This window comes from Panicum virgatum, chromosome 3K, assembly GCF_016808335.1.
Source record: "Panicum virgatum strain AP13 chromosome 3K, P.virgatum_v5, whole genome shotgun sequence".
Taxonomy (NCBI): domain Eukaryota; kingdom Viridiplantae; phylum Streptophyta; class Magnoliopsida; order Poales; family Poaceae; genus Panicum; species Panicum virgatum.
In genome coordinates, this window is record NC_053138.1 from 22,945,526 (window position 1) to 22,970,322 (window position 24,797).

The 24,797-nt window shown below is 51.4% G+C and overlaps 1 protein-coding gene across 1 annotated transcript; it reads right to left on the reverse strand.

Moving 5' to 3' along the window:
* Window positions 1-4,818: 4,818 nt before the first annotated feature.
* Window positions 4,819-8,219, reverse strand: LOC120698445 (ubiquitin-conjugating enzyme E2 7-like). Its single transcript, XM_039982063.1, has 6 exons — window positions 8,014-8,219; window positions 7,812-7,914; window positions 6,052-6,149; window positions 5,868-5,968; window positions 5,506-5,583; window positions 4,819-5,185 (listed from the first exon to the last, which is right to left on the reverse strand). Exons 1-6 carry the CDS (start codon window positions 8,063-8,065, stop codon window positions 5,108-5,110), a joined length of 510 nt encoding a protein of 169 aa, XP_039837997.1. The 5' UTR covers window positions 8,066-8,219; the 3' UTR covers window positions 4,819-5,107.
* Between the last annotated feature and the right edge of the window lie 16,578 nt (window positions 8,220-24,797).

The window sequence follows — 24,797 nt, forward strand, 5'->3', positions numbered from 1 at the left end:
AAACAATAAATGATATGCTTGCATAGGTATTATATCGAATTCTGCACTATCCTTATAAGTACCAATGAAAAATTCAATGCGTGCAATTTTATCTACCATTATATTATCACAAGAATTTACCGATAGGATGTAGTACGGACATGGATGTGGTTGTGTGGTCAAACCAAGCTTCTTGACCAACTCCAAACTTGCAATGTTACGGTTGCTATCACGGTCAATGATGACACGGCAACATCGATTCCTCACAACAAAGTAAGTCTGGAACAAATGGTTGCACTCATTTTTCTCTGCCTTCTCCATTTGTAAACTGAATACTTGTTGCGCTACATTACTCATGTTGTCCTGCAAAAAGTTAGCAATAGGAGAAAAGACAAAAAAAGATTATCCCTATCAGCTACTACGAAAGTGGATAGTGGTGCCTCTCAACACAGCAAAAGGAAGCGTCTTACCAAGCCCTTACAAGGTTCTTACAAGCACTAGCAGTGGATGGTACAACCGGTGGCGGGTTTGTGATACCTGTGAGGAAGTGGTACCAAGATTGCAAGATCCTCTGGGTGTACTGATCTGAAGTAATATGTGGATCTTGGGAGGCACACAAATGAATAAATATATGTATGCGGCACACAAGTCAGTAACAGATAGCAATATTGAATAAATGTCCAAAGCACTTGTCCTAGTTGCTGGCCTATACGTGTTCCTAGAATAAATTTGTGATAAATAAGAGAGGGAACAAGTATGAAAGGTAGCAACAAACAAGGACAAGGCAAAAGGCACCACAAACAAATTGAGCTATTGGTTGTTGCTTATGTGCTCCTCTCTTCTTGTTTTTTTTCATTCACTATTTTTTTTCTCAACCTTTTTTTGCTCTTATACTTTTGATATATATTTTTTCAGCAAGGAGAACACAAGAACGAACCACAAAAAATATGAGCTCAATTGGATAAAAAATGTGGTCTATGCAAAATCAGGATTGTGCTCTCAAATGCATGCCAAACTTGTCGGCCCCGAAACTCAGTTTTCCTGAATGAATTTCGCAATTCTAATTTTTTCGATGGAAACAGATCTAAATTTTTTCTATAATTCTCCGTAGATATAAAGTTTACCCTTTTTCGAGTTCGGACGCATAAATTATGACTGTTTTATGGAAGACAGCCAAATCAGGATCTTATATGGACGAAAGATGTGGATCTTGTGGATGGTGATGGTAAGGGTTGATGGAAAACAAAGAGATATCACACAAATTAGACTAAAACACGATCTAAACCAGCAACAAGACCTTGACCTAGGACAAAAACTCAACACTACGAACTCTGAAACTGAAATATGCAAAGGTTATGACGCGGATGGTTTTAGGTAGGAAACAAATATAGCGGTGGACTATGGGACGAAGACGAAAACACTCAAACTAAAGGATAGATGTAAACCTGACGGTATACCGGAAGCTCTGATACCAAATAATGGGGACGTGGGTTCCCGATCTTCCGTCAGGTTCTGAATAACTCTCGTTGTAGGCGGAGCGAGACACACCGATCCGGCTTCAGATCCTCAGACCCGAATCCAGCAATCTTAGCACCACAACTCCTCTGGTTATCAACTGTATCACAACCCAGTTGACCTCGCCAAGAAGGCTAATCCCTACAAGCGCAACGAAGAACACAAGCAAAAACTCAAAAGAACATAACTCAATTGAAGTGACTCTGCAGATGAATGATTAATCTCAAGGGTTGGGGTTTCACAAACCGATGAACGGCGACAACTATTCTTGACAGAATGAATCTAAGCAAAACCCAAAGTCTAACGATGGCGGCGGCGGCAGCTAATAAAGGGTTTAGGTCATGCAAGACCTCCCCTGGTCGCACTCCTAATGGGCTCAACTCAATACATGGCTCAAAGACCGAAAAACGGTGATGCAACACCGAAACAGATTCTGGACATCATCTTGTTTCGGCGATTCCTGTCTACTCCGGATGAATTTAGGCCTGAGACCGGTTCCATTGGAAGCATCTTGGAATTATATTTCCAACCATATAAAGTGCGCCCAAATCCGATCCCGTATGCGACCGCAGCGCCCGTTTTAGTGTAGACTGCTTCTGGACTCCGAAACGGACTCAAAGTCGAATTCGATTGGGCCTCCAACTTGGGTTGGACGCCCTTGCTGGCCTCCTAAGGAGGTGGCCAAGGTGGATGACGTCCAAAGACCTTCTTGATGTGTTCTCCAATTTCATGGGATGTGCTCTAACTTGGGCCAGGGGTCCCAATTGTGAATAATAAGCCCGTGACGATGACATAGCAATTTTGATGGACTTGCACTTTGAGAAATATTTGCACCTACAAGCAAATAATGACATATACATGTGGAACCAAGTGAATTGTACCAAAAATCACTATGGAAAAGTAGGAGCAAGCTCACCTTATAAGCAATGGTCGTATCCGAAGATGTCATGTCCTCATCACTATCTCAGGCTAAAGTGATAGTAAACAGACTCACAAGCAAACATGACTGCATGCCATTCTCCTATTGTTTCTAACACACACCATAGAACCGGCAGGCTGGACGATGCAGGCCTCTCTCTCTCTCTCTCCCCCCAGCAGGTAGCAGTACTGTACTATACATAGGATACAACAAAGACTCAACCGGCAATGCCACACGGTTTTATTTAAATATTTTCTAATTTATCCCTATTTTATGGAATATCTTTAGTTTGAACAAGCTATACTTTCCACTTATGCTATTTTAAATCTCTAACACTTTTTAACCTATTATTTTCTTTTTGCTTGGACATACCCAACTTCCAATTCTTGGCTCACCACTGCAAATCATGTATGGATGCTTAGGTGTTCCTCTTTTGGTAAAAATCAACGATATTATAGATGTATGCATTAGTATAGTTCTAGTCCATATTATTTATTTGTAAGTTATTATTTGAGCCAAAACTACACCACATGCCCACTCCTCCCCAACAAAAACAACCAAAAGGCATCGTGGTCTTTTCATGAACTCCCTACTCCTCCACCTAATTCATCAGCAGCTAGCACGTGGCTCCCGCCAAGTGGCGGATGTAGGGGGGCTCCAGAAAAGCCCTCTCCTACTAGCTGCCACTCCATTAGAACAAGGGGAGCTAAAGGAGGAGAAAGAAAGTAAAGGGAAGGAGGAGGAGGAGAAGAAGAAGACTTTAGCCCCCCCTGTGGCTGTGAATGGCTGTGAGTTGGATCGGCCACTGCTCCCACCACTCGCTACTTCGCATCAGCGTCCCTCTCAAATCCCTCACAATTGAAGCCCCTTTATTTTTCTCCCCTAAATCATCAACATGAAAAACCTAGATTAGCCATATAGGAGTAAGGCTGCAGGGGGCACCAATGGTAACTAGTGAACATGACAAACTTACAGTGGCACTATCCCGCTACCCCGCAAAAGCTTATAGTACAAAAGCAATGGTGTTTCGATGCAAAAGGGTAGGCATGCAACAACGAGGGCAGCTGTAGGCAGGCACGAGGAGGGCCTCAACAGAACAGACAGGGCAGGCACGAGGAGGGCCTCAACAGAACAAACAGGTGCTAGGAGATGAGAATGCCTTGGTCACATGCTTTGGTTCTTTTGTATTCATTCATGAAGCCCTTACTACAGCTTTGAAAAATGAAGATGAAACCAATTGATTTGAAATATTTGGAATTGATTTTTTGTCTTAGGAATTCCTAATTACAAACCCTGCCGTCATAATCCTATGTTTTTGTTTGTCATCTCCCTGGTATTTAAAGAGCAGTCTGTGAGCAAACATATTGCATATTTTTGGACTATCATAGAAAATGTATGATATTGAAAAAAATATATGATAAGAATTGTCAAATTGTACACATATATGTCGTAGGAGAATGAATTAGTAAATTGCACTTTGGGTTCTAAATGCATAGGGCATTCTCCCGTGTTGTTGTCACCTTTAGCATAGTCTCCCACTGGCTTGTTATTAACTTGGGGGAAAAAAAGCATCCCACGGAAAACCAAAAATGGAAAATGGCGTCACCCGGACTTGAACCGGAGACCTTCAGTTTGTTAGACTGAAGGCCACTGACGTGATAACTAACTACACCACGATACCTGATTGGTACGACTACTAAATTATATTTTGTTGAAACAAGATTTGATGCCGTTGCCCCACTACAAGTGAGGTGGCATTTTGCTGGCTGAAATGTTCTGCACTTCAGCTACTGAGTCTTGGCCACTTATTACCGCACAATATTAGCTTGCTTGTACGCGGCAAAGTGAAAGAATGTACCATGATATATGGGCATCCAGAAGAATGTGATGGATTTGTGAGTTGTGACGACACTCCTACCATACTCACCTTTCGGTGCTTCGAGCGGCAATTGGATTAGCAGTTAGCACCAGCCTATGTGAGGTAAAAGTAAAAACAAAGGTTACTCTTGATTTCGAGTTCTCACGAGAATATGCATCTGTTGATGTGCTCATTGGATGATTTTTGCTAGGGTCTAGGACCCGCTCGGACATTTTCAGACCGTCTTCAAATTTTGAGCCGTCCCTCTATTTGATGATCCACTTTTCTCTCCTTCCAACCCGAATCCTAAGAAACCTCTTAGCTTCTTCATAAACATGGAAGAAGAGAAGAGAGTGCCGTGCGCACCCAAGGGTCACATCACACGGACCAAAATTGAGCTGATATCCAAGAAAACATTTTAGCTTTTCCCTTCTGCTGACACAGGGTATACCCGGGTTATGTATCATTCACATGAAGTACTGACGATGGTTGATAGAACACATCCATAACATAAATAAATCTGTCAGACCTAGAAAAGTCAAACTGAGATGCATTAGGCAACCGTCACTTCTTTTTTATGATGTTCATAACGAAAATTATGATTAGGTAGCAGCATGTTCAAACATTTTCGACATCAACACCCCATGCCACATAATACAATCAAATTTTAAGGATAAGCAACATTCCCGAGTTTCTCTGGCGAAGAGACCAACACCACCATACTAATGACACTGAATGGAAAATATACAGGGGAGAAGCTGAAATGCGGGCGTGGGGTGATGATGGTGAGACACAGCACCGGTTGCAGCACTCGTCACTCCCCAGATGATCCTCTTTCAGAGCATTTCCTGAGATTTGCGAACAATGTGCCTAACCTTTTTCTTGAACTCATCCCTCTTTTCTCTGCAATCCTTCTGCAAGAAAAATTCAAATGTAAACAAGAGCAAAGCTCATGTGGTAGTTCACTGCCCAACAACAGCAAAAGTGCTAAGTTCCAATCTGTAGCTCAAGAAGAAAATGATCTCAATAACTGGATGAATATGCAGACTCAAGGAGCATGTTGAATGACAGATTATTAAAATAATGTATTCATCAATCGAGAAATTGACTGTTGCAAATGGAAATCGGACAAAGAGGATGATGCTTTTGCCGTTGCATTGGAAGCATAAAAAAAAAATAATTTTGCAGTTCCTTTTCTTATGCAAAGAAAGAGAATAATGTCGAGTGCACTTACAGCCGCTTCAATGTTCGCTGGAGACTCATCATTTGGACTAGAGAGCATCGAAATGATGCTCAGAACTATACTTTCAACCTAAAAGTTACAAAAGCACAATAAATTAGAAAAGGCAACAGACCTATGGATCATTGCCTGAAGAAGGAAAAGAGGTCCAACAAAATTATACCTGAATGCACTCACACTAACCAGGACGTCACCCACACACACGCAACACACCCAGGCACTCAGTCACGCACCACACAATGCAGGGTTAATTGATTGAGTTTAACAGTATATAAAAGGATCGCACAGAAAAAACTATGCCCTGTAAGAGCAAATAGCGGGAGAAACATTATGTGCCTTATAAGAAGCAAGCCTACCGTGTGCACTGGTGTCCACCGTTCACTTGCAAGTTCATAGCCATTGGGATCTTCACCAGGTGGATGAAGAATAGAAATGCACACACGCCCATCAGGATAAACTGACAGTTCAAAATAATGCATTGTCAGAAGACATGATCAAATCATAGACATATGAATATCAGTCAACTAGCAATGAGCTTACCATTTGGATGCCACATCTCAGAAGTAAATCTCACTGATGGTGGGCTGTTGGGATAATTCTGGGGGAAGGTCATTATTGCATTGAAGTAGCCTCCGTCACTGCAAAAATAAAAGCTTACCCTTTCAATTTCATGAAATCCCAGGAACCTTTTTTTCTCAAACATGCAAATTCACAGCACTCATAAACCATCAGATAAGAGAGAGAGAACCACACATGCACGCGCACACATAAAAAGACATGTGTGCATGCACATACACGCACACGTGACACACACACATGCATGCATACCTTTATTTTTTAAATTCACACATGCTAGCAGTAGCAAGCATTTTGTTTCATCATTGATGAGTAAACTGGGAGAAAGGGGTAATGTCTGCAAAATTCTATTTGGGCCTAATGTGTTGAACCCTATGTTTGGTTGACAAAAAATGATTTCAAAATCTGAAAGAACATTTTTCTTCTCTACAGAAAAGGAGGTACAACATTTTTGCAAACATTCTTTTCCAAAACATATACATAGTTCCTAAGCTTTTCCAGGGCACCATTATAACTGATGACGAAATCACAAAAGGTATGTCTGGTGTGGTCCTAAATTTGACCCCACAAAACCTTGCCAAAAATTTGATAGCCAATTTGCCAACCACGGGCTGCCCAAACATTTGCAAGAAAATAACTATGGTAAGCAAGTGGGTGGAGAATCTTGCCAAAACATAGGAGCCTTCTCAGCCAAATTTGGTCAACACTATTAGCAAACATTGGCTGCATAGCAAACAGCCTCGTACTTCCCAAGATCCAATGAACAATAAAGGGAGGTCACAAAATTTCTGATTAATATGATATGTCCCTGGTTGATACGGTCTAGCAGCGTAATAAAGATACGCGCAATTGGTATTCCTTTACAATTACCTCAAATGTGCATCACTTTCGAGCCTTACTAATCCTACATTCCATCCATGTCTGCACCTGAACTCTTAACAAATCAGTTTCTTACTGCTTACCATAAGCTAACTAAACTTGTTCTATTTTTTTGACAACAAGATTATCTGCTCCATTCAAGTGAATTATATCAACACATTTGTCAGCGAAGAAAATAGTCTCCATCTGGCATTGCAGGAAAACAGCCGAAAGTGAAATAAACGTGTACATCCGAAAGCTTCCAACAGTTTAGACCATGGGAAACTTCCAAATCCTGCAAGCCGCGTCATCTTAACATGTAGGCAGTAGCTGGATTTATCAGCAAGCGATCTAAATCATCATCAAAGCATCTATTGCAAACTAATTCCCACAAGTAAACCATGGGCAACTAAACAATCGCAAACCAGAGGAGATAATGCACACCGTGATACCACGGATCAGCATCAAAGCACAGAATCTGCTCGGATTACCTTTCAAAAAAAAAGATCTGCTCGGTTAAACCACAATTCATCAATTTTTCTCTAAAAAAAACACAATACATCAATACAGGCTGTGGATCGACACTGCAACACAGAATTCCCACAGCATACACCATGGAAAATTGGAAACCAAACAATTGGAATTGGAGGCGACTACGAATCGGAATCAGAACACAGAATCAGCTTGACGACACCACAATTCATCGACACAGGCAGCAGATCGAGCAACACGAAATTCCCATAGAGATTAGAGGGCAAACCAAACAATCGGAACCGGTGTCAACTACGCGCACCCATCAAGCATGCAATCTATATCTGCTAGGGCAATCGTGCTGTGATTAGAGGGCTGGCAACATTCGAACTCACTATAGGGTGTCAGGCGGGCCGATGATGGTGACCTGCCACTCGAAGACGTTGCTATCATCCACCAGCCCGGCAGAGAACCCATCCACGGGGTTCTTCGCGAGATCTGCGACAATCAACAAGCAAGGCGCAAGAGATCAGGAGCCGATCGCGGCGAATCGGGGCGATAAAGGAGGAGAGAACAGGGACGCGTTCGGATCCGTACCCTTGAGCTGCTTCTGGAGCAGGAGGCTCGCCTGGCTAACGGTGCCCGCCATGGCAAGGAAGCAGCGCTCCTCGATCGGAATCGGATCGGGGCTAGGGTTTTGGCGATGGGGAGTTGTTCGCCGCCCCACAGGAGGAGCTGCTTTATTTCTGGGGGCGAGAGCGGCTTTGGAATCGGGAGGAAGAGGGGAGAACGGAACAGGCTGGACGATTTATAAGAAGCTTGAGAGAGAGAGAGAGAGTTCCAGGCTGGTTTGGTTAATAATGACAACCGGGTTAATTTCCGCGGCTAATCACCACGTTTTTTACGTTGCAATTACGGATTCACTCGTAAAAAAGTTGCCACTATTAGCAATTACTCCCTCCTTCCCCGTTTATAAGGCATGGTGGAACATGACACGGTCTTCTAAACAACACTTTGACTATTTATTTATCATATATTATATCACTTTTGATTATAAACTTATAATCATTGTAAAATATATTTGATTATGAATCCAATCATATGAAATTTGCATTATAAAAATAAAAATTTAATAGTCAAATTATTGGTCAAAGATGACAAAGTTTGAATCTTGATATACGTGTATGTCTTATAAACAGGGAAGGAGGGAGTAATTGTCGTTTCTTACTCCTAGAGCAAATAAGTCCGGTCTCTGTGGAGTTTTGAGAGTTTAATTTTGCTTATGAGGATATATTTATAAGAAGAGGGAGGGATGTGAGAGAAGTTTTATTCTCACGATACTCATCTCGATTACAAAATACTATTAACTTTAGATAACTGTACAATGAAACTATGTATTGAGACTAGACTAAGACCAACCTCAATGAGTATCATAGGAGTTAATTATGACAACAGGCTTAATTTCCGTGGCTAATGAACACGTGTTTTAGGTTGTAATTAATATTCACTCTTAGAAAATGTTGCCATTATTAAAAATTAATTAATTGTCTCTTCTTTGGTAGCAAATAATAATTCTATGCGGCTTCTCTAAATATTTTTCTTATGCTAATATAAATTATATTTTAATATAATTTGGGAGTTAAAGTTTAGTGAACTAGGTGATTTCTCCGTGCGTTGCTGCGGGACTAAAAGAGTAGTTTCTAATGAATTGTCAATCAATAATAATTTGTAAAAAATAAATCGAACGCATAGAAAAATGGAACTCAATTAGATAACTCTACAAATAAAGTGGCGAAGAATAATAAAATAGAACTCGATTAGATATCGAAATAAAATTAATAGTTAACAAGTCTTATACCACTTGACATATTTGTCTTTTATGCAGAAGAACTTAACTATTATGGTACCATCATATATATTTCATGACTACCCCCGTTGGTAGTATGTCTAGGTGGAAGCCTGCAAGGCGGCTAGCTAAAGTCACTATAAATCCATCCTGTTGTAGGTAGGGATGAAAGTGGAGCAGATAATTTTGCGGATGTGAGCAAGAAGATAAAAAAAGAGAGCCAAGGGCAGAAGGGAAAGAAAAAAAAATCCATAAGCCTTCGATGGCATTCTAGCGGGTGGGATACCTTTTATAATGGTGTCGGGTACCACGATTAGGGACACTCTAATCGGGGTACTAAGATCGCTTTAAAAACACAAACACCTGTTAAGGCAACTGGGCCCACGAAGGCCCACGGCCTGCTTCCCATCCGGAAGAAAGGAAAGGACTCAAAGAAGCCCAGCATGCGGCCCATTTACATCCCCCTCGAAACCCGCGAAAACGATCTCCGCCTCGCTCGAGGGTAGCGGACCTACCTTCGAGCGGGTGACTCATTTTCCGCCTCGCTCGAGGGCTCCCCTCGGGACCCTCGACCGCGCAACACACCTCCGCCTCGCTCGAGGGTAGCGGATCTACCCTCGAGCGGGTGACTCATCTCCGCCTCGCTCGAGGCCGTCTCTCGACACAAGGGACAAACGGCCCCGCCGCCCAACTGACCGCCGTACGAAAGCATTAAAGGCCAGCCACTCCGCCACGGCTCAAAGGACGGGCGGCGTCAGACTGCCACTCCCACAGTGGATGTGACCGGGGTCCCATCCGCTAACTTCGGTCACCGCTCCGCCGCCCAGGTTGCTATAGCAACACTGTGGGACCAGTGATACGGGACAAGACAGGCCCGGCACTGCTCCCGCACCATTCTGCCGACACCGACCATCCGGACTCACCTCCCCGCAGGGGAAGAGGTCCGGCGATGTCACATGTCCTTCCGAGAGGGGCACTCAGCACGCACGGGCGGGGCCCCGGACCTCCCCCCTTGTGGAGTCCGGGACCTCCGCGCGTCCCCCGGACCTCCTAGTGTGCACGCCCGCACCCCGACTAGGGGGTCCAGGGCCACCGCGCCCCCCGCTACCACTGCCGCTGGTGCATGCAGGATCCTAATCCGTAGGGCCCACCGAATGCCATCGCGCCGTATATCGGCGACCATACATCAGCGACGACCACGCCGCCTACAGGGACACTGCAGGACGGCCGGCGCGATCCTCGCAGAACCAAGGACGAAATCCAGGACGACAGCGCCGCGCGCCGCCTTCCCACAGTGTACTTCCTACAGTATCCGACCACTGTACTCCGCGATTCAGGGGAAAACAATGACTTCTATGCCCTCACTCATGTACCCCGCCTCTCCTTGTGACTATAAAAGGAGGGGGCGGGCTTCCTTTAGCCGGGGCTGCTGACTGGTTAGTCTCTCTCTCTCTCTGGCTTCTCTTTTCCAAGAGGACGTTCAGGGACTACTAAGCACTCATCTGAGCCGACTCCACTTCTAGCAGAGACTTAGGGGCTTCCCTCCTTCTCTCGCCTTGCTTGTATCCCCTGCTACAAGCACTCCGGGTGCAAGATAATACAGTGCCCTCGCACACCCCCTTTGCTGGACATACGGCCCCGCGGCCGGAACCAGGATAAACCGCGCATTACGGTGTTGCCTCTTGCATCATCATCTGGGACGAGGAAGCACGCCGCATTTACTAGTTGGGATCCGGGCCCCCCGGGTCGGGACACCGACAGTTGGCGCGCCAGGTAGGGGAACGGCGTGACATTTTTCTCCCTTTTTCCCATTTGATCTCCAGGGATGGCGGGCAGATCCCACCCATACCCCATGGGCGTTTCGGATCCGTTTCCAGCGAGACGCGTGATCTCGTTTGGGAGTCTCGAGTTCAGAGCAACCGGCAACGGTTACCTCATGCAGCTCCTCTCGCCCGGACGCAACCCCGTCACCCCGACTTCACCAGCCCGGCGCAACAGGCGCTCGGGCCAACGTTCGCGACAAGCGCGGGCGGAGCGGCGTCGCGCGGCACGCCACAACTCCCCCACATGGGTCGAGGCTGGCATGTCGCTGCTCAGCATCATGACTAGCGGGGCCACCGCCTCGTCATCACGTGCCTCGGCGTCATCTGCGCCGACATCGTCACCTGCTGCGGCACTAGTGCCTCCCAGGGGGGGCTCGACTTCGGCGTCGCCCTTTCCCTTTGGGATGCGCAACGCTGCCGCCCACGCCTTATCAACCAGCGCTAACTTCATCGAGCATGAGGATCTGCCGGGTCGTCATCTTCTGTCGATCCACAGCCTCGTCGCGTCATCTTCTGACGAATCCTACCCCGAGACTGCGAGCTCGATCGCCGACGACGTCAGCTTCTTCATGAACAACTTTACGGCCGAGAAGGCCGAGGACTACTCCGGGGTCCGCGACCCCGACGCTCTCCGCACGTTCTAGCTAGCGACGGCTTACTGCCTCACCTGCTCCAAAGACTCCAGCGAGGGGGATTTCAATCCTTCCTGAGAGTGCTTCATGGCGGACCTCGCGGACGAGCAAAACGACAACGCCCCGAGCAACCACGAGGACGGCGGGGCAGACGCGCAGGCAAACCCACCGGTGGTACCGCTTGCAGCCCCTTCTTCGTCAAGCTCGGTGGCGCGACAGGCTCAGCTGGGACAGCTCAATGAGCTTCAAGCCACGCTCGACGAGCAGCGTCAACAAACCCAGGAGCTGCGCGCCGCACTCGAGCAGTAGCGTACCGCGCGTGGTGCACACGCCCAGGCGGCGGGACGTGTTGCACGGGAGCGCATCCTGGCCGACCACAACGTCGACAAATCTCCGGAGCTGAAGACGGCGGACGAGAAGCTCATCGCTGCGGCTTACCTACTCCAAGCTATGCCCGAGCCATCGACACCCTCGGGCTGCAACCTGCGCCGCGAGGCACAGGAGCTCATCGAGCAAGCTGCCGTGCAGCAGGCCGAGAGTTCTGCGTCTCGTATGAGCTCGAAGGCCCCGGAGCAGCGTGATGGGACTGCGCACCAGGACCGTGAGGTTTCTGTGCACACACCCCCAGCTGGGAAGGGCAAGGCAGCCGTAGCGCCCAGTGCGAAGGCGCCCTCGGTGCACGAGCGCATCGGGAGAGTTCCCGTAAGGGAGCGAATCCGTGACACTCGCGGGCACGCAGGCGACGGCGACGCCCGCAACGTCATCGACGGCAGGAGGTACACCCCTCGACGGGGTGGACACTTCGACCCTAAGCATGACAGGGGTGAGTCACCGGAGCCTCCGGGCACCCGGGTGTTCAGCCGGGAGATTCGAACTACATCTTTTCCCCCGCGCTTTCGACAACCCAACACCCTCGTCAAATACTCGGGCGAGACTGATCCTGCAGTCTGGCTCAATGACTACCGCCTAGCGTGCCAGCTAGGCGGCACGACGAAGGACGCGGTCATCATCCGCAACCTTCCTCTTCATCTTGCTGACGCCACACGAACGTGGCTCGAGCACCTGCCTGCGGATCAGATCCACAACTGGGCCGACTTGGTCCACATCTTCGTGGGCAATTTCCAGGGCACGTACGTGCGCCCTGGGAACTCCTGGGATCTCAAAGGGTGTTGCCAGAAGCCCCGCGAGTCCCTGCATGACTACGTGCGACGCTTCTCCAAGCAGTGCACCGAGCTCCCCAGCGTCACCCACGTCGAGGTCATCAACGCTTTCCTCGAGGGTACGACTTGCAGGAACCTGGTGCATGAGCTCGTGAGAAGCCGACCCGTCAACACCAATGAGCTGTTCGACGCTGCCACCAACTATGCCGCCGGCGAGGAGGCTGTTGGTGCCATTTTCGATGACAAATCGAGCAAGCGCAAGGACGATGCGCCCGCGGAGGGCAGCAACGCCAAGCCCAACGCCCCCACCAAGAAACAGAAGCGGGGGAGGAAGGGAAAGAAGCTGGTCCCACCGAACCAGCGCGAGTCGGGGCAGGCAGAGGACTCCGACGAGGCCTTCGCTGCCGCCCCGGACCGCAAAGGACCTCGAGGACCCCCTCGAGGCGGTGGTGGCCAATTCGACGACATGCTCAAGAAGCCGTGCCCTTACCACAAGGGCCCGGTCAATCATACCCTCGAGCAGTGCGAAATGCTCAAGAAATACTACAACCGCGTCGCGCATCGCGACGAGGACAAGAAGAAGGATGCTGGCGACAAAGGTGGAGATGACGAGTTCCCCCAGTGGAGAACGCCTTCTTCATCTTTGGAGGAGCAACGACGAATATGACTTCTCGGCAGCGCAAGCGTGAGCGCCGCGAAGTCTTTTCCGTCACCAAAGCCACGCCATCCTACCTCGACTGGTCGAAGGATACCATCACCTTTGGCCGCGAGGACCACCCCGACTGCGTCCCGCATCCGGGACGGTATCCGCTCGTTGTCGACCCCATCATCGGCAACACTCGCTTCTCCAAGGTGCTCATGGACGGAGGCAGCAGCCTCAACATCATGTACGCCCCTACCTTGGAGCTCATGGGGATCGGACTGGACAAGCTTCGCCCCAGCAAGTCGCCATTCCACGGCGTCGCGCCGGGGAAGCGAGTCCAACCCCTCGGCCAGATCGATCTGCCTGTGTGCTTCGGCACAGCAGCCAACTTCCGCAAGGAGGTACTCACTTTCGAGGTGGTGGGGTTTCGAGGATCCTACCATGCCATCCTGGGTCGTCCTTGTTACGCCAAGTTCATGGCCGTCCCCAACTACACCTACCTCAAGCTCAAGATGCCGGGTCCAAAGGGCGTGATCACCATCGGCTCTTCGTTCGAGCACGCCTACGAGTGCGACGTTGAGTGCGTCGAGCGCGCGGAGGCTCAAGCGGAGGACGAGGCCCTCGCAGCCACCCTCGACAAAATGGCAAGCGAGGCCTTGGACTCCACACACCGACACGCCGGGAGCTTCGAACCCGCCGAGGGTATCAAGAAGGTGCCCCTCGATCCGAACCACTCCGACGACAAGGCGTTGCAGATCAGCGCCAACCTCGACGGCAAATAGGAAGTGGTGCTCGTCGATTTCCTCCGCGCCAACGCAGACATCTTTGCGTGGAGCCCCTCGGACATGCCTGGCATACCGAGGGAGGTCGCCGAGCACTCCCTTGATGTCCGACCCAACTCCAAGCCGGTGAAGCAGCGCCTGCGACGCTTCGACGAGCTCAAACGCCGGGCGATCGGTGAGGAGTTGCAGAAACTTCTGGTGGCCGGATTCATCAAAGAGGTATTCCATCCCGAGTGGCTAGCTAATCTAGTATTAGTGAAGAAAAAGAGTGAAAACTGGAGGATGTGTGTAGATTACACTAGTTTAAATAAGACATGTCCGAAGGTTCCCTTTCCTTTGCCACGAATCGATCAGATTGTAGATACTACTGCGGGATGTGAACTCCTATCCTTTCTTGATGCCTATTCCGGTTACCACCAAATCAAGATGAAAGAGTCCGACCAGCTCGCGACTTCTTTTATCACACCCTTCGGCATGTACTGCTACGTTACGATGCCCTTTGGCCTCAGAAACGCCGGAGCCACATACCAGCGGTGTATGCTCAACGTTTTCGGAGACCATCTCGGGAGGAGCGTAGAGGCATATGTCGATGATATCGTTGTAAAATCCAGGAAGGCGGACGACCTGGTTGCCGATCTCAAAATCGTGTTCGATTGCCTATGGGCCAAAGGGGTGAAACTCAACCCCGAAAAGTGCGTGTTCGGGGTGCCTCGAGGCATGCTCTTGGGCTTCATTGTCTCCCAGCGGGGCATCGAACCCAACCCTGATAAAGTCTCGGCCATCACTCGGATGGGACCGATCCGAGGCCTAAAGGGGGTACAGAGGGTCATGGGATGCCTAGCATCCCTTAGCCGTTTCATCTCGCGTCTCGGCGAGAAAGGCTTACCCCTGTATCGACTCTTGAGGAAAACCGAGCGCTTCACGTGGACCCCCGAAGCCCAAGAAGCCCTCGAAAGGCTGAAGGCGTCGCTCACTCGCGCCCCCATTCTCACACCACCTACGGACGGCGAGCCCCTCTATCTGTACGTAGCTGCGACGACCCAAGTGGTCAGCGCGGTGATCGTGGTCGAAAGACAAGAGGAGGGTCATACTCTGCCCATCCAACGACCGGTATATTACATCAGCGAGGTGTTGTCTGAAATAAGACACGCTATCCGCAGATTCAAAAGCTGCTCTACACAGTGGTTTTGGCTCGGCGCAAGTTGCGCCACTACTTCGAGGCTCACCCCGTCACCGTGGTCTCGTCTTTCCCCTTAGGAGAGATAGCCCGCAACCGAGAAGCCGAGGGTAGAATTGCCAAATGGTCTGTGGAGCTGATGGGAGAAACACTCACCTACGCCCCCCGCAAGGCGATCAAGTCCCAAACCTTGGCTGACTTCGTGGCTGAGTGGACGGACACTCAGCTACCCCCACCACAAATCCAGGGCGAATGCTGGACTATGTACTTTGACGGATCGGTGATGAAAACCGGCGCCGGTGCCGGCCTCCTCTTCGTCTCACCCCTCAGAGAACACATGCGGTACGTGATACGCTTGCATTTCCCTGCTTCCAACAACATGGCGGAGTACGAGGCCCTTCTCAGTGGCCTCCGCATCGCCATCGAGCTCGGCGTCAAACGCCTCGATGCGCGCGGCGACTCTCAACTCGTCGTCGATCAAGTCATGAAGGAGTCTAGCTGTCATGACCCGAAGATGGAGGCGTACTGCAGCGCAGTGCGCCACCCCGAAGACAAATTCGACGGCCTTGAGCTCAATCACGTCCCGCGCAAGTACAACGAGGACGCCGATGAATTAGCCAAGATCGCGTCGGGGCGGACCACCGTCCCCCCGAACATCTTCGCTCGCGACATCACCAAGCCCTCCGCCGAATTCAAAGATCCGGCGGAGCCGGGCCCTTCGTCCACCGGGTGCCCCGGAGGGAACCCCCCGGCGGACGGGGTTGAGCCCATGGACATTGACTTCGGGACCACCTCCGCTGACGAGGCCGAAGCAATGGAAGTCGACGAGGCCCCCACTTCGCGAGATTGGCGCGTCCAGTACATCGACTAGATGACTCGAGGGGTCCTACCCTCGAACCGCACTCAGGCGCGGCGCCTCGTTAGGCGGGCCAAGTCCTTCGTTCTAATCGACGACGTGCTATACAAGCGCAGTCCCTCGGGCATCATGCAGCGATGCATCCCCGTCCCCGAGGGCAAGGAGCTGATCCGCGACATCCACACCGGCATATGCGGCCATCACGTTGCGCCGCGCACCCTCGTGGGTAACGCGTTCCGGCAAGGCTTCTACTGGCCCACCGCGGTCGCTGACGCCACCGACGTCGTGCGGACCTGCGAGGGTTGCCAGTTCTATGCTCGAAAGACACACCTCCCGGCCCATGCTCTGCAGACCATCCCCATCACGTGGCCATTCGCCGTGTGGGGACTAGACCTCGTCGGTCCGCTGAAGAAGGCGCCCAGGGACTTCACCCACTTGCTGGTGGCGGTCGACAAGTTTTCCAAGTGGATCGAGGCTCGACCCATCGGCAAGATCAAATCCGAGCAAGCAGTTCTGTTCTTCACCGACATCGTCTTCAGGTTCGGGGTTCCGAACTCGATTATCACCGACAACGGCACCCAGTTCACAGGCAAGAAGTTCTTGGCGTTCTGCGATAGTTTCCACACACGTGTGGACTGGTCGGCTGTGGCACACCCACAGACGAACGGGCAAGTGGAGCGTGCCAACGGCATGATCCTCCAGGGACTGAAGCCGAGAATCTTCAACAAGCTGAACAAGTTCGGCCGGAGGTGGCTCACGGAGCTACCCTCGGTCATTTGGAGCCTGAGGACGACCCCAAACAGAGCCACGGGTTTTTCCCCGTTCTTCCTCGTCCACGGCGCCGAGGCCATTCTCCCCACTGACTTGGAATACGGATCGCCAAGGCTCAAGGCATACCAAGAGCAACAAAACCAGCGAGCTCGCGAAGACTCGCTGGACCAAGTGGACGAGGCTCGAGACGTGGCGCTCCTCCACTCCGCGCGCTACCAGCAGTCCTTGCGAAGGTATCAAGCGCAGAGGGTCCGGCGCCGAGACCTCAACAAAGGGGACTTGGTGCTGAGGCTCCGACAGGACAACAGGGGCCGCCACAAGCTCTCACCTCCATGGGAAGGGCCGTACATAATCGCCGAGGTGCTCAAACCCGGCACGTACAAGCTGGCGAACGAAAACGGCGAAGTCCTTACCAACGCTTGGAACATACAACTGCTACGTCGCTTCTACCCTTAGCATTTCAAACTACTTGTATATTGTTCGTACTCGCATTTTCAATTTCCCGAAATAATAAGGAAGTACGCTTTACTTATTGCTTTTTGGGAACCTTCCGGACCCTCGAGGGCTCGGGTGCACACGAACATTGAGGTACGCTCGGCTTTACCCTCGCCAAAGCCGAGCCTCCCTCGGGGGCAACTACGGGGGGAACCCCCGAACGTCCCCAAAAAGTCGCCAATATTTTTTCGAAATATTTCCATCTCGACCCTAATCTTCTCGTATCCTTGGAAAAAACGGACGCGAGGCGTAAGCAACTACGGTACGGGGCTGGCCGAGTCGTGGGGCCGCCTACGCCTCCGGGATACGGCACCCCCTCACCACCCTACGCCTACGTTGCTTATGAACGCGAACTTCCTCGCAGATGTTTATCTAAGTCGCATACGAAGAACACGGAAATAAAGTAAAGAAATATAGGCTCGAACTCACAAGGCCTCGATGGGCCACACATTCAAATTACGAAAATAAAATCTCTTATATTCATAGGATGCGATTACAAAGCGCGACTATGATAAACACTAATCTATTTACATGGGCTTCGAGGCCCAGTTTTCCTACAGGCTACCATCCCCCCTTGCGGGCCCTCAGGGGCGTCGAATTCGGCGATGGGAGGGATGTCTGCTTCGAGCTTCTCGGCGAGGACGGTGGCAAACTCCTCCGTGGCTGCGTCAGCTTCATCCATGATGACCGACGCGGTGTCCGCATCCGCATCATCGGGAACGACGTACCCCAACGACACCCTCTGGAGATCCATGAGGTAGTGTGTCGAGGCCACGGCGAGAGCCCGCAGGACACCGAGACGGAAGGTGCTCTTGGCGTGTTCGGCAATCCGACCGCCTAGCGCGCGCAGGTGGCTGATCACCGAACTGCCCGAGACGGCACCCTCCCCCTCGAGCTCTTGACACACGCTCACGGCGGTCTGCTCCAGCTCAGCAAACTCCATCTGCGCCGCCGTGAGCGCGGTGTGGACCGCTTCCTTCGCCGCGGTCTCGTCCGCAACCTTCTGCCTTAGCTCTGAGCAAAGGAAACCAACGTCAGTTACGAAAAGTAACAAATCAACGAAAAATCGAAGGTACTCACCCGTGATGTTCCTCTGCGCCTCCTCCCTCTGGGCTCGAGCGGCCTCTTCGAGTGAGGACAAGGAGGCTTCCTTCTCCTTAAGGGTAGCCCCCATGTGCTGGAAAGCCACCCCCTTCTCCTCGAGGACCTCGCCCTGTTCCCGGAGGGTCCCGGTGAGCGCAACCACGGCTACCTCCCTGTGGAGGAGCTCGGCCTTCTGCTGCTCGAGCGTGGTGCTGAGACGCTGCAGCTCGGCGCTTTGCGCCTCAGCCTCCCGAGCTCTATCCTCGAGCGCCATCCGAAGGCGCTACAGCTCGGCAGCTTGGGCCTCGGCCTCCCGGGCCTTCTCCTCCGCTGCCGCCCTCTGGACATCCCGCTCACCAGCAACCCGCGCCAGCTCCTCCTCCAGCGCCTGCTGACGCGCTCCCAGATCCGCCATCTTCGCGTTGGCGTCAATGTTCTTGAGTACCAGCTCGGCGTTGTGCTGCCCGAGCTGGCTCAGCTGGGAGTACAGTCGGTTCATCTCGGCGCTCTTTTCGCGCGAGATTTCCCTCAGCTGCTGCAAATGGGAGGACGTGGGTGAAGACGCGTAAAAGTAAAACCAACTTCGAGCAATTTTCGGGGGGGGGGGGAAGCATTTACCTGGCTGACTTGGTAATCTGCATTCTGGTGGAGCGTGAAGGCGCGGTCGAGGGCTTGCAAGATCTCGCGACCCACGCCCATCTTCTTGTTCCAGGCCTCCCCCTCCTCTTGCTCCTTGCGAAGGAACTCCGAGGGGACCCCGGACAGAACGATCGCCCCGAGATGGCCCCCCTCGGACGTCCCCGCCTCGAGCATGCCCGCACTGGCTAACACGAACTCGGCGATGTGCGCGGCGGCGCTTGCCGTAGCAGCGGGGTCGATGTCCATCGAGTCCCCGTACTCCTCGCTGCTGTCCGGCAGCTCCACTACCGCCGTCACACCCCCTTGCGCCGTTGGCACGGGCACTACCGCGATAGTAGCCTCATCCCGGGCCTCCGCGGACCCCGGGACGGGAGCTCCTTCCACCATCGGCGCCTCTTGCGCCGTCTCCTCCTCTGCGACGCTCTCACCCTCGGCCCTCGGGGGCTCAAAGACAAGGGTCTCCTCCACCACACGGTCGGCAGGGCGCTCCTGCGCGCCCCCGCCGGTCTCTCCTCCTGTGTCCGGTCGGGCGGCGCTGGCCGCATTGCCCTGACCGGCCTCAACTTCAGTAACGTCCAGGGTGGCGCCATCCACACCGCCCTGGCCGGTCTCCCCGGCGTCGGCAGCCGGAGCGGCTGCTTCGGCAGCGCTCTGGCCAGCGTCACCCTCCTCCTCCTGTGCCCGAGCTTGCTGCACCGCCTGGGCACCCCGAGCCATGGCCTCCCATAGCCTCACGGCCGCCGCCTCGAGGTCCACAGCAGGCAGGGGCTGCGGCGCCGTGTGCGGTGTGCTTCGTGCCCCGGTCTTGAGAGCCTTGGCCGGGGCAAGCTGCACCGCATCTTTGGGGACGGCCCTGTGGCTGGAAATCGAAGAACATGAGTTGAGGACAACAGGATCGAAAAACCCACCAAACACGCAACAAAAACGAAAGCGAGGTTTGCTTACCCAGATCGAGCACTCATGCTCCGCTTCCTCGTGGCGCTTCTTCGGGCCCGAGTCGCCGAGCCGCCCCTCGAAGACTGCCCCGAGGGCGCCCCCCTCATGTCGGCCTGGTGATTCGAGGCTGCCAGCACGGACGACTCCTCGCCCGCCGCAGCCTCGTCGCCACGGACCGGCACCTGGGGCGTAGGCGTCTCCTCACCGGCCACCAGAGGCGACGACCCCCGCTCAGCCCCCTCGAGGGATGGGTGCGCCGAGGACTCTGCTATGGCCCTCGTCACCTCCGGCGCCACCGGCTCCCCTCGTCGTCATCCCACAGGTAGAACGGCGGGGGGCTCGCGCCCGCGGCTTCCCCGTCGCTCCTCAGAGCGTGGTCCTCGGCATCCGAGGCCTCCTCCTCCTCCTCCGAGGACTCGGGCGTGGCGGGCCGTGCTTTCCCCTCCGCACGAGCAAGCTTGCACTCCTTGTCGTGCTTCGCCTTTCTCTTCCTCTTCCTCTCGGCCTTTGCCTCTGTCGCGTCCTTCCGCCTTTTCATCTTCTCCGCATGGAGACGATTGATCAGGCGTTGTTCCGGGCCCGGGGGCTTCGAGGTGCCGCACCTCAACCCCTGCAAAGCACGCCCGAGGTAGGGTCAGGAAAGGGGGACCACACAACATACAGCGGATTCGAAATCAAAACTTACCAGAGAAATATACCCCGGCTCGGGGCGCATCTTGATCCTCCAGAGGTCCTCGGGATTTTGAGGGAACTCCGCCACCGCGTATTTCACCCTACGGGCGGCGGCGGTGTGGGAAAGCAGCTTCTTCGACGTCCTCGAGCCCTCCACCTTGCTCCCGGGGGTGAGCTCGAAAATCGGCAGGGCCCTTTCCATGAGAGGGATAACCCTCTGCCGGTGGAAGTTCGCGATGACGGCCGCTGCCGTCAGCCCCTTCTTCGCCAGATGCACTAGCGCGTCGGTGAGGCCCTCGAGCTTGGCTTGTTGCGCTGGGGGCGACACCCCCCAGTCCCACTTCGGCGGACGCTCCCGGAGAACTTTTTTAGTGAACGCCGGGAGCGCGCCCTTGTAGTTCCGAAGGTAGAACCACCCTCGGCTCCACCCGGAGTTGTTTGTCATCATCTTGCTCGTGATGTAAAGATTCCTCCGAGTCGGGCGGACGTGGAGCGTCAGGCCCCCGGCGCGCGCGAACCGCCTCGGTTGGCCCCGCGCGTTCTCGACGAAAAGTTCACCTCGGAACAGATGGACCCAGAGGTCCCAGTGGGCTTCGATGCCGAGGTACCCCTCTGTAGGGTCGAGATGGCGGACTAGAGGGGGGTGAATAGTCCTTTCTAAAACTAATTACGCCGGCTAACCGAAACTTATGCGGAATTGAAACTATTCGCTTAGCCAAGATTTCACCCCTCTAACTATGACTCTAAGGCACCTCCAAAAAGGTCCTACACAAAGCAAATGGAGTGCCAAGCTAGTAAGAGCTCTCCTAACAATTCTAATGCCAAGTCATACAAGCCTAAGCACTAGTACTTCACAAACCGGGGGAGCTCCTACACAATTCTAATGAGCAAAAGCACAAAGCCAAACCTAAGCTCACTAGATGCTCAAGGACAAAGATACACAATCCAAATCCAAGAGCTCAACTTGCTTAGCTACACAATCTAAGCAAGAGCCACTAATTAAGCTACACAAGCTAACTAGTTACACTAGGATCTCTACTTCTAGCTACACAAGCAAGAAGATGATTAGCAAGCTATACAAGCTAACTAATCACTAGAGAGCAACTACACAAGCACAAAATATAGATGAATGTAAACACGAGACTTGTGATTTGGAGAATGCAAACCACCGAGAAGAGTAGACAAGATTGACACGGTGATTTTTATCCCGAGGTTCACTTGGTTGCCACCAAGCTAATCCCCGTTGAGACAAGCTCCAAGGTTGCCGCCGATCCTCTTGCTAGTGGTGACTCTCAAGTCACACTCTCCCACGTGGAGTGCTCACGCCGAGCTCTAGCACATGATCCGGCCGAACCACTTGTTGCTCTTCACGTCTCGCTCAACTAGAGTTGCTCTTCGCGGCTCCCGCGGGGTGAGCACAATACCCCTCACAATCTCTTCTCCGGAGCACCGCACAATCTTCTTACGGGCTTCAACGGAGCCTCTTGCCACCAAGCCGTCTAGGAGGTGGCAACCTCCAAGAGTAACAAGCACACCGGCTTGCAACACGATAACCTAGTGCCACTCGATGCAATCTCTCAAAGCAATCGCACTAGAATCGCTCTCTCACTCGATAGGATGATTACTATCAAGTTAGAGTGAGTAGAGGGCTCTCAAGCACTCTCACACATGGACACCAAGTCCCCAAGGTGCTCAGCAACTTCAAATGGCCGGCCACACCCTCTATTTATAGAGGGAGGCCCCAAACTAGCCGTTACACTCAAAACCCGTGAAAACAGAGTTTTCGCGGACTGTCCGCCACACAAAAACCGGATTGTCCGCCATTCAAAACCAACGGCTAGAACTGCAATGATTATGTGTCAGAGTCGACCGTTAGAGCCCCGGGCGGACTGTCCGCGGTTCAAAACTTCGAACCAACCGATTTGCAAACGTCTCTGACTAAATCTGGAAGTGACCGGCGGACTGTACGCTCCCCAGGGGCGGACTGTCCGCTGTTCAAAACGTGAGCACACACAGAAACCGCAGTGTTTCTGTCCCAGAATTTTTAGTAGGAGGCGGACCGTCCGCCCCCAAGGACCGGACGGTCCGCAGTTCATTTTGGACACCCAAGACATTACTACCAAGTTTCTGCGCCCGTTTCAGCTTTTAAAGGCGGACCGTCCGCCCCCATGGACCGGACGGTCCGCAGTTCATTTTGGACCACCAACAGAGCCAAAAACGGTTCTGTTCGAGCTCATCCGAGATAACGGCGGACCGTCCGCCCCCCTTGAGCGGACCGTCCGCATATATATTTCCAGCAGAAATGTACCTCGGTAAAACGGCAATAACTCTTAGCTCCGATGTCCAAATTAGGTGATCTTGGACTCTATGGAAAGCTAATTCAGAGGGCTACACAACCCAACTGAATACTTGATCCAAAACACAATGGATCAAAGCAGTATTCCACTCCAAGAGACCACCTAATTTCCGGAGAAAACCGAAAAACCTTTCTTGCTTCCCAAAGTTGATCAACATCAACTCCAACTCTTTCTCCTTTGCAAATGTGCCAACACCACCACGTGAACAACACCATGTGCATGTGTGTTAGCATTTCACAATCATTTTCAAAGGATTTTCACTTGATCTCACCACGCCACTCGATCCTAGCAACATCGCAATGTTAGATCGCTCAAGTGGCACTAGATGACCGATATGCAAACAAGTTTGCCCCTCTTGATAGTACGGCCATCTATCCTAAATCCGGTCATGCACTTCTCTACAAAACCTTTGACCGGTGAAATGAAATGCCCTACAAGTCATACCTTTGCCTTGCACATTTCATTTCATCTTCCCAAATGTTGATGCCACACAAGCACCAAACTCCATCAAGCCTTTTGATCATCATCATGAGTCAATACTTGGCTTGATCTTTCTTAAATGATATGATCCACTCCATATCATCACATGACCTCTTTGGTCCATCGATCTTGACCTTGCTCGCTCTTCACCGTTGCCTCGGTCCATCGGCGCCAAATCTTGCCCAAGCTTCACCGCCTCGCGGTCCCTCGCTTCAAAGCCTTGACTTGCCCTTCTCCATTGCAACCGGTCCATCAAGCAAAGCCTTGTCTTGATCTTCTCCACTTTGGTCACATAACTCCATGTCATGTCTCATATGCAATGAGCTCCTCGATCACACTATATGAGCATAGCATCAACACTTAGTCATTTCTCCTCCATGGCACATGTTGCTCATACTAGTGTCTTTGTGTGGACTAATCTCCTGTGTATCTCAACATAAACACTTATTAGTCACATAAGTTGTCACTCAATCACCAAAACCAAACAAGGGCCTTTCAATCTCCCCCTTTTTGGTAATTGATGACAACTCTACAAAGATATGGAAATTAAGCATATTCCAAGCTAGCACTTCACATACGTGTAAATAGCTAACTTGGTTTGGATTTTATGTTTCTTATCCACCATTAAGACCACTTGTAAAAGATTGGATAAGCACCATAAAAATCCAACTTGGTAGTGATAACTCCCCCTACATGTGTGCTCAAGAGATTTGGTTTTAAACTCACACACATGCATAAATATGAAATTTGTGGGATTGTTATCACTACTAAGTGATGCTAAGGTATATAGGATAAACCTTTGAAGCGTGATACCAATTGGAGTTGCATCCTTGAAGTTCATTCCTTAGCATCAATGAGTAACTAGACATTCATCAAAAACTCAAGATACCTCATGAGATCAACAAAATTAGCAAGGCTCTTGATTCACTTGTTAAAAAAATGTCTATCTACAATCTATGCATGGTAGTTATCAAATCATCAATCAAGTTCTATGACTAGCATACATCACACACAAGCAATGCATATATA